We start from the raw sequence: 9,589 nt of genomic DNA, 5'->3' as shown, positions 1-9,589 counted from the left end.
GTCGCTATGATGCACGATGACCACCAGGCTGCCCCGTGGTAGTCAGTGCACTCCCACAGGGGGAGCGGCCACTCATCCAGAAGCTGGGCTCATGGCTGGCGAGCGCAGCGACAGTGGTGGGAGCCTCTCCCACCTCCACGGCAGCACTAAGGAGCAGCAAGCTGAGCAGTAAGGAGCCTGCCACTAAGGATCAATGCGCCAAGTGGTAAGGAGCAAGAAGGTGGGAGGTAAGGAGCGAGGGATCCTGAATTGTGAGAGGATGTACGGCTGCCTGCTTAGGCCCGATCCCCCAGGGGATCGGGCCTAAGTGGGCAGTTGGACATTCCCTGAGGGGTTCCAGACTGCAAGAGGGCACAGGCCAGGCTGAGGGAACCTCCCTTCCAGTGCATGAATTTCATGCACTGGGCCTCTAGTTATTAATAAAACACAATACCTAATTCTGAACTGACCAAAGTTTATTTCAGTGCTTTGAGGATATATTGTTAAGAAGGGTTATTCTTTTATTTCTTTTGTATGTGTGTGTTTGCTTTATGATAATAAATGAGTATCTCAAAATATTGATGAGTATAACTGCATAAACAATTTGTATGAGATGAACTTCCTCCTCCATTCACTCTTTGTAAGCCATGTGCTATTGTATCTCTATGCCTTTTCATCTACTTCTGCTGGGTGAGTCCTCCTTCCTGTTATTTGCAGATAAACTCCTGCTCATGGGTCAAGATCTAGCTCACTTGTCATCTCTTTGATAAAACATTTTTTCAAATCCTGCAGGAAAGACAAATCTTCCATCTTCTACTGGACTAAGTACAAATAAAAGCTAATGTTCATTATGAATTGACTGTGTGCCAATATTGTACTAAATGTAACATCTATTACTTTTTAAAACCCACAACAATTCTATGAATGCGGGCTTATATTATCATTTTAAAGATGAGAAGATTGAGGTACAGGCAGATTAAGTAACTTATAAACTGAATAAGTGGCAGAGATTTGAAGCCTGACAGTGTGAGTACCGTCTTTAAGGACTTGGTATGTTGCCTTCTTCAGACAAGTGGCTGTCCTGAATTAGCTGTTAGATTTCCTCTAAGACCTCCTGGACTGGGGACCTTGACTGACAGCCCCAACTGCATCCACTCTAGATCCACCATAGCAGCTGCTCCTGGCCTATAGACAGGCAGATATGGGTACTAGTGCCAACCTACAGCTACCCAGTGGGTGATTATTTTAATGGGTAACCTTTGTTTGGGGAATCCCTGTTGCTATTCATATGAATCCCCATTAAAATGGTCACATCCAGCTGCTCATAGAATAAGGCAGCCATCTGTTTGAAACTGTTTTGGTAGGTGAAAGCTCAAGAAAAGGCTCCTAAATACAGCAAAATGTTGTATGTAGTAACACTAATATATTTAAAATAAGTCAACAGCAAACCACACACACAAAGACATCTTTTGTCTTAAGAAAGGAAGCATTGTAAAATAAGATGCATTTGGGTTGGCCTTTGAAAACTCTTCTTGCTTTTTTGTTTCTTTTTGTGGGCACATGCGCACCCATGTGTATGTGTTTTTTCCACTAACTGACAAGCCATGTTGAGTTGCTTAGTCCACTGCCTCCCCCCTTTTTGAGCCACTACATGGTGCTGCTATGTGTTTGTTCCTCATTATGAATTCTAGTTTTTTGCTAATTACATTTGACTTTCCTGTCTGTTAAAAAAGAAAGAAAAAAAAAGAAAGAAAGAAAGAAAAAAGGTTGAGACTGTTTGAGAAACGGGCTGCAGTCCGTGGCTCTTCTTACCGCCCCTTCCTTCCTGCTTTCTTTGCAGTGTCTGACTGCACCTCCCCGCCTGCTCATGCTCTCACCTCTTTGTCCTTCACACATTTCTCCCAACAAGCGTTTTCATATCTAGTCATGTCTTAGTGCCTGCTTCTCAGAGGATAAAACAGAAAAAAATATGGGACATGATCCCTGCCTCAAATAACTCAGTCTCTCTGGAGAAAGGAATAAATTTCATATATATAATTCAATGTGATCATCCCATTCATTTCAGTAGTCTTAGGAATGCAGATAAGGAAAGACCTGCTCTGTCTGGAGTAGATGAGTGTATAGTAAGGAAAAGTGCAAGGAAGAGATGACTTTTAGATTGGATCCCAAAGCAATAGCTAGAATAACTGAGATAAGGGTATTTCAGAAAGAGAGAATAACATTAGTCAGCAATGACACAGGGGTATGAAAGGGTTTAGTATCTTGCCCAGTTCTGGCAAGTTGCCTCACTGCTATCACACTTAAAACAAAAACATAGATCAGCAAAGTATACTTTGTTCAAAACTGCAAGGGACTTCAAGTCACAGTCACCCCAAGAGCAAAGGAAGCCAGCCTCATCTCTCCTTTTCCACCCTCCCACATCCTCACGTCTATCTGTATTTATTGCACATAACATGTTCCAGGCACAGACAGGTTGTCAGAAGAAGATTCACAAATATGGTAGGACATAAAATGTTCTAAGAAAAACAGAAATCTACAGGAAAATAATTGGCTTTCTTGCCCCCACTATTTATTTTCTTTCTGAGAGACAAAAATTATATATACAAGTAAATAAAATAAGAAGCACCAATCGGGGGTAAATTATATGAGGAGGCCAAGCTACTATTAATATACTCTGTGATGAGTCTCTGTGGATCCAATCCAGCTGAAACACGTAAAGGAAGGGGCATCCTTGGCAGAGACAATCCTGCATTTCCAGGGGAAAACTTGTAGCCTGACTATTTATTATAGAAGGTATGCTAAGTGTGGAAAAGTTTGGAAATGCAGAAACACAATGAGAAAAGACAAAGCACCCATAATTGTATGGCACAGGGCAATACACACACATATATGCATGTGTGCATGTGTGTGCGCGCATGCATGTGTGTGTGTGTGTGTGTGTGTAGAATATCTATAATAATGAAACATAATATGCTAATTAGACCAGAAAGCAGAATGACCTTCTGGACGTCATTCCTGACAAAGCTGCCACAGAGAGGGTTGAGGCAGAGGCAGTTAGGGGCATCAGGCAGGCAGGCAAAGTGGTTAGGGACCATCAGGCAGGCAGGTGAGTGGTTATGGGTAATCAGGCAGGCAGGCAAGTGGTTAGGAGTGATCAGGCAGGCAGAGTGGTTAGGGGCGATCAGGCAGGCAGGCAGGCGAGTGGTTAGGAGCCAGGAGTCCCGGATTGCAAGAGGGATGTCAGAATGCAGATTTGGGATTGGGCCTAAACCAGCAGTCAGATATCCCCCGAGGGGGTCCCAGATTGCGAGATTGTGCAGGCCGGGCTGAAGGCCCTCCCCCCACCCTCCGTGCATGAATTTCATGCACTGGGCCTCTAGTATTTGAAATAAAAAGGCTAACACAGCATGGAACATTTTATAAACAGCTAGAGAATTTCTTCTGCTTGATTTCTGCAATGTTTTCCTTTTCTAATTCTCTGCTGTTTCTTTCTTTCCCTGACTTTTTATCTTATAATCCTCCTCTTAAATCTCCACTCATTCAACTTTGTCTTCCAACATGGCAAGATGGTTATTCCCTAGTCTCCACTACTGCCCATGCACTGGTGGTAGCTTCCTTAACAACTGCCCTTGTAACCCCCAGACCTATGTTTTCTAAGTAACATCTCAACTTGAATATCTCACATATCACTCATAGTCATTCTATCAAAAACTGAACTCAATTCATGACATGACTCTCAAACCAATTTCTACTAAATCTTTCCCTTGGTTTTTAGAAACTGTTGGTTAGATACTGAAGCCAGGAGACTATTATTCTTGCCTGCTTTCTCTTTCTCACTTCTAATATGCATTGGTCACTAAGTATGATCTTTTCTATGTGCCACCATCTCTCCCATTGTTTCATCCTCTCCAATACAATTGACATGGCCTTTGTAAGGGGCCCTCATCATCTCTCACCTGTACTGTTGCAGTGAGTCCTTAATTTGTCTCCTTCCACTATATCCGCCCAAGTCTACATCAAAGACTTAATAAAAAATAAAAAGTGAATATAAGAATAGACTATTTTTTCAAGAAATTTTGCAGAGCCCTAACTGGTTTGACTCAGTGGATAGAGCATCGGCCTGCAAACTGAAGGGTCCCAGGTTCGATTCTGGTCAAGCGCATGTACCTTGGTTGCAGGCACATCCCCAGTAGGAGGTGTGCAGGAGGCAGCTGATTGGTGTTTCTCTCTCATCGATGTTTCTAACTCTCTATCCCTCTCCCTTCCTCTCTGTAAAAAATCAATAAAATATATTTTTTTTAAAAAAGAAATTTGCAGAGCAGGAAAGATAGAAACATTTAAGAACATCAAAAGGAGACCGGGTTAAGGCAAAGTTGTTCTTTAATGTAAAGAAATTCAAAGAATATTTGTCAACAGCAAGGAAAAGAGTTGTCTTTTATTGCCTACACTGTAAGAGAGGGTAAACAGGCTAAGTTTCCCACGAATGTGGGAGAAAATGAAATCCTATAAAAACCCTTAGGACCTCAAGGAAAGGAACCCAGAAGAGGTAAAACACCTATAGTTGAGGCCAATATAGAGGGACAATGAAGGAGTTTACACTTTTGAATTCTCAGTTATGTCACCTGCTAAAGGTGAAAGAAAGAAGGGAAAAGGAGACCTTTGAAAAGATTGGTAAAAGCTTGTGACACCTTGATCTTGAATACTGGTGAATGAAATTGAGTAGGGTTAAGCAATTATTTGTCGACATGTTCACCATTGCCAACCACACTTAGCAAATGCCTGGAACAAATAGGCCCTCCCTCAGTAAACATCAGAGAGGTTAGGCACCACTGTGTTAGAAACCAGGTCTTAGTCATACAGCGAGCACTGTGCCTAGTCATTGTAGAAACTCAAGAGTCAAAAATATAAATTGGTCTACAGGAAATCGCATAAAATCATCATTAGCCACATTCTTAAAAACTGGAAACTTCTCAGTTTTCCCCTTTAAGTTGAACATTATCAGAAAGAAACAAAGATAATTCATGTAATCTCAGAGATTTGTTAATTCTTAGGAAATATTTAAATCATTAAAAATTAGATAGCCTCCTTACGGTTACTAACAGATTGCGCAGTGAAAATAAATGCTAGAATTATGAATCATAAAGCCATAAACATACTTCAGTTCTCAATAAGAATAAAATAGTCATTATATTTTAATTACCCAAGAGTAGAAACAAAATTAATCTCCTTTAGAAAACAAATAAAGAAGGCTTCTAATAAATTCTCAGTAAATATATGCTATGTCACCTTGAAGTCACCTACAGAAACAATTAGTTCTACCTTAACTCTATCTGTGCGGCTGTTGAAAAGTCCAATCCGTCTAATGGTGCTGAGGATGGGGTCAGTGGAGTCTTCTATCATGTTGTGAGTGGTCACTGGAGGCAAAGACTGTCGCTGAAGTAATGGAAGAAAATGTCAGTTATGGAAAGAACTAATGTGTGACTAATTGCAACAATAGGTCATTGGCAACATGTCATACAACCTCCCTCCAGTCTTTTGAGATGACACTAATGAGGATGACTAAGTTTTGTGTGTTTCAGTGGACGAAAATGGGTTCAAGCACGGCCTTTGTATATGGTGAACACATGCTACTTTTGTTTTTCACCTGCAGCCACTATACAAAAGGCCAAGACATCTTGCCTGCTCCTGGGACTTACTTGAAATATGAATGTCCTGAAATCTTGCCTTGAGAGGAGCTCCTCTTTTATTTTTATTTTATTTTATTTTTCTTTATTGATTAGGAGCTCCTCTTTTAAATCCTTTAGTGGGGCTGTCCTCCAGTATCTGATCCCTCACTATTATGACAAGAGTTTGCTGTACGCCTAACACAACACTTACCTTTTCTTCTTTGCAATAGTTCTACTTGTCTGAGAAACACTCACGTTTTCTCTACTGTAACTCAAAATTTTATGCTTTTTGAAAAAATTAGGTTTTTATTGTCATTGCACATACACTTCTTTTCAATTGGACACAATGGTTCCAAATTATTATTATTATTGTTATTATTATTAGTGCCCGGGGAGAGTGCAAACACAGTCCCTCACTACCACAAATTATGCAGTTGAGTTTTCTACATTTGGGGACATCACAGGGGTCAGGACACCCAGAATGCAATGGGTGAGCCTTGCCTTGGGAAACTACCCTTGGGATCATGGCATCTTCCCGGCTAAGTAAATATCAAATATAATTTTAAATTGGACACAAGAAAAGCCCTGTGTCCAATCTCTCTTATGAATCACTCATAAAAGAGAATACAAAGTTGACATTTTGGTGAATACAGAAGAATGACTTTCTAGTCCTTGAGTTTAAAAATTTCCCAAATTAGCCCATTCCAATAAATTAAAATATAAAACACGTTGATTTTAACATTGGGAAGTGGTAGGCACTTTTTTCTTTACTACCTGAGTTGAAAAGATGGCTCTTTTCATTATTGTTAGATCATCTCGATCCAAAATATTGTTCATATCAGGAATTTCTCCTCTGTGGGAAAAACAATGTTAACAATAAAAATAAAAACAACTGGCACTAATTCGGTGCTCTTTTGTGTCAGATACTGTTCTAAGCACTTTAAAAATAAAAGTAAATATAGTTTCCAGATGAAGCTCACAGATAAATTCCTAAAGTGTGAAGAAGTTTGGTAAAGATAGCATTGCTCCAGCCAGGTAGCTCAGACAGTTGGAGTGTTGGGGCTCATACAGGAGGCAACCAATTCTTGCTTCACACTTCAATATTCTCTCTCTCTCTCCCTCTCTGCCTCTCTCTCTTCCTCCCTTCCTCTCTAAAATCAATAAGCATATCCTCAAGTGAGGATTCATGTTCACCATCAGGGGACACTCTCATTGTTTTGCCCATTTCTGAGTACTACATTCTAGAGTGGCCAAAACTTGTCCATCTATAAGTTGATACTTTTACTGGTAAAGAGAAATGATGTTCACCTACCACCATGGGTCAGGAGACAACATAGTTTTCTCTTCAAATCACAGAAAAAATCATGTATTTTATTATTATTATTATTATTATTAGGTTATAATACATTTAAATTTCATTTTGTTATTTAGTCTTTATTATATCTGTAAATTACATATCTTATTTATTATTTATTAAATAAACACATACTCAGTAATATTATTATGTTAATTAATATTCATTAATATGTTTGGTTAATAAATAAATCCTGATTTAATATGTCAACATAATTAATATATTAAGCCAATATATACTTTGACTTAAAATCTCATGAACTCTTAGCTTCAGATTGGCATACTAACACTTAACAAGATTTTCATTGAATTAGAACCCATTTGCATATATAAATATGTTCTCATTTGTAAAACCTGTTTACAAGTGTTTGTCAGATGAAGGATAAAAGAAAACCTACTGATATGATGTCACACATCTTCAAAGGTTATTAATTCCTTTATATTCAGAACAACATAAATGTATTATACCACTGAAACTGTTAAGATGGAATGTGACATCCAAATGTTTGAGGTGGTACGTGTTCCAAACACCTACCTTAATAAGGCATCATAGAGTTTCTTTCCAAACTTTTCCTTCACAGAATGTGCAATGTCCCTGATTGGGGAAAAAAATCTACAATTTAAACGGTGTCACAATTTTACATCTTTATTCATCATGATAACGCTGTTGTCAGTGCATTGTTAAAATTACAGTTCTCTTTTGTACAGACTCCTCTATTATCTTCGTATTTGCCAATTTGGCTTGAGTTAAAACCTCCAGAGCTGAGGCAGCAGAACCCTGACCAGCCCAGATTGTTTAACTTTTTTTTTTTTGCTTGATGATATTCAGGGTAGGGCTGAGGGCTGGGAGGGGGAGTGGATGCAGGTATAGATCTAACAAGATTGGGAATGTGTTGATAATTGTTGAATATAGGCTATCGGCACATAAGAGGTCATTATACTAATTTGTTTACTTTGCCATGTTTTTAGTTGCACAATAATTTTTAAAAAATTCAACCCATCTTTAAAGAGTTCTACAGAGGCTTTATCCTTCCATGGTAGCCCATTCCAAAGTTTTTATTGTAACCCCGTTGTATAGCCATTACCTAATCTAGCATCATAGCCCAATGAGAAGAGAACCAAGTAGTATTTATGCTATAATAATCTTAAGGAAAAAATAGTTCAGGAATATATATCAGACTCATGCACATAAAAATAACCCTTTGCAGTTTTTGCTTGAGAAGCTTTACAAGACGGGAGATTACCATAGCTGCTTTCGCACTGCCTGGCCTTTCAGGGTTTCCACATTGAAATTGTTTGTCTTGGCAGGCATAATGAAAAACACCACCACTGTGACGTCACTTTTATGCATCTAATGAGAGATCAGAAAACATAACAGAGTCAATGACCAAAGATAAAATAAAACGTGTGACAGACGGACCTTCCATTTTGAACAAACAGTGTTTAAAAATATCTTTAGGCAAAAAGAATACATTTTGTGATTCACAGAAAAATTGTACCCACCTTCCTAAGGCTTTTTCATAAAATTTACTTTAAATTGGGCTTTCAATAGATGTTTGTCGATTAAAAATTTTAAAATTCAGACAAAATATTTTCATGGCATGAATCACCTAAAATGCCTAGCAATTGATATTGTTATCCCAATCTTCTCTATAGTTAAGACAGTAATACAAATTTGAGCTAATACTAAAGGGTCAAAATGCACTCTTTAAAATTTAAAGATTGGAAACTTAATGAAGATTTAGTTTTGGTTTATTCTATTTTTTTTCCCTTAGCTTATATACACTGATTTACACAAAAGATTATTTACATTTTTTGTCAAGTTTCTTGATTCTCATGATATTGCATTTTGGTTTTTTAGCACGAAGGTAAAGAAGCAAGCATAGACTCAGCAATTTGGTTGATGCAGGCACTGTGCTGGATGCTTTAAATGCATAATTCAACCCAATCCGTGAATCGCTGTGCACAATAGATGTCACTCTTCTTGTTTTACTGACATCAGAAGAGAGGCATGGGGGTTCCATACAGACATCTGACCTCCTATAACAGATTATTGGCAAAACTGAGATTAAAACTGGAGTTTAAGACTCTAAAATCTGTGGGATTTTTTTCCTCTTCCCACAAATATTATTGGCCTAACATCTCTCTCAGAAGGAAATAACATATCAAACAGCCATGGGAATGAAAGCATAAACTAAAACCATTAACAGATGAATGCTCATATGATCTAGAAATGACTATCTCCTGAATGCAGGGCATTTTACCATCTAATCTGCCGCCTTGCACTTTAGGGCCTGACAATCTATCCAAAAGTCTATGGAAATCTTAGCTTTTGTAAATTGTGCTGCTATGAACATAAGGATGCATATATCCTTTTTGATTGGTGTTTCTAGTTTCTTGGGATATATTCCTAGAAGTGGGATCACAGGGTCAAATGGGAGTTCCATTTTTAATTTTTTGAGGAAACTCCTTACTGTCTTCCATAGTGACTGCACCAGTCTGCATTCCCACCAGCAGTGCATAAGGGTTCCTTTTTCTCCATATCCTCTCCAGCACTTGTCATTTGTTGCTTTGTTGATGATAGCCAGTGT

General features: G+C 38.5%; 1 protein-coding gene across 1 annotated transcript in view; it reads right to left on the bottom strand.

Moving 5' to 3' along the window:
• Positions 1-9,589, bottom strand: part of GYS2 (glycogen synthase 2) — a 44,255-nt gene that overhangs the window by 14,951 nt on the left and 19,715 nt on the right. Inside the window, exons 6-9 of the mRNA XM_006773148.2 lie at positions 8,243-8,349; positions 7,534-7,593; positions 6,420-6,498; positions 5,299-5,412 (exon numbers count right to left, since the gene is read on the bottom strand). Coding sequence (XP_006773211.2) covers positions 5,299-5,412; positions 6,420-6,498; positions 7,534-7,593; positions 8,243-8,349 — 360 coding nt within the window. The remainder of the gene's footprint in view (positions 1-5,298; positions 5,413-6,419; positions 6,499-7,533; positions 7,594-8,242; positions 8,350-9,589) is intronic.

This window comes from Myotis davidii, unplaced genomic scaffold (genome assembly GCF_000327345.1).
Source record: "Myotis davidii unplaced genomic scaffold, ASM32734v1 scaffold346, whole genome shotgun sequence".
Taxonomy (NCBI): Eukaryota; Metazoa; Chordata; class Mammalia; order Chiroptera; family Vespertilionidae; genus Myotis; species Myotis davidii.
This window is presented reverse-complemented; position numbering and strand designations above follow the sequence as displayed.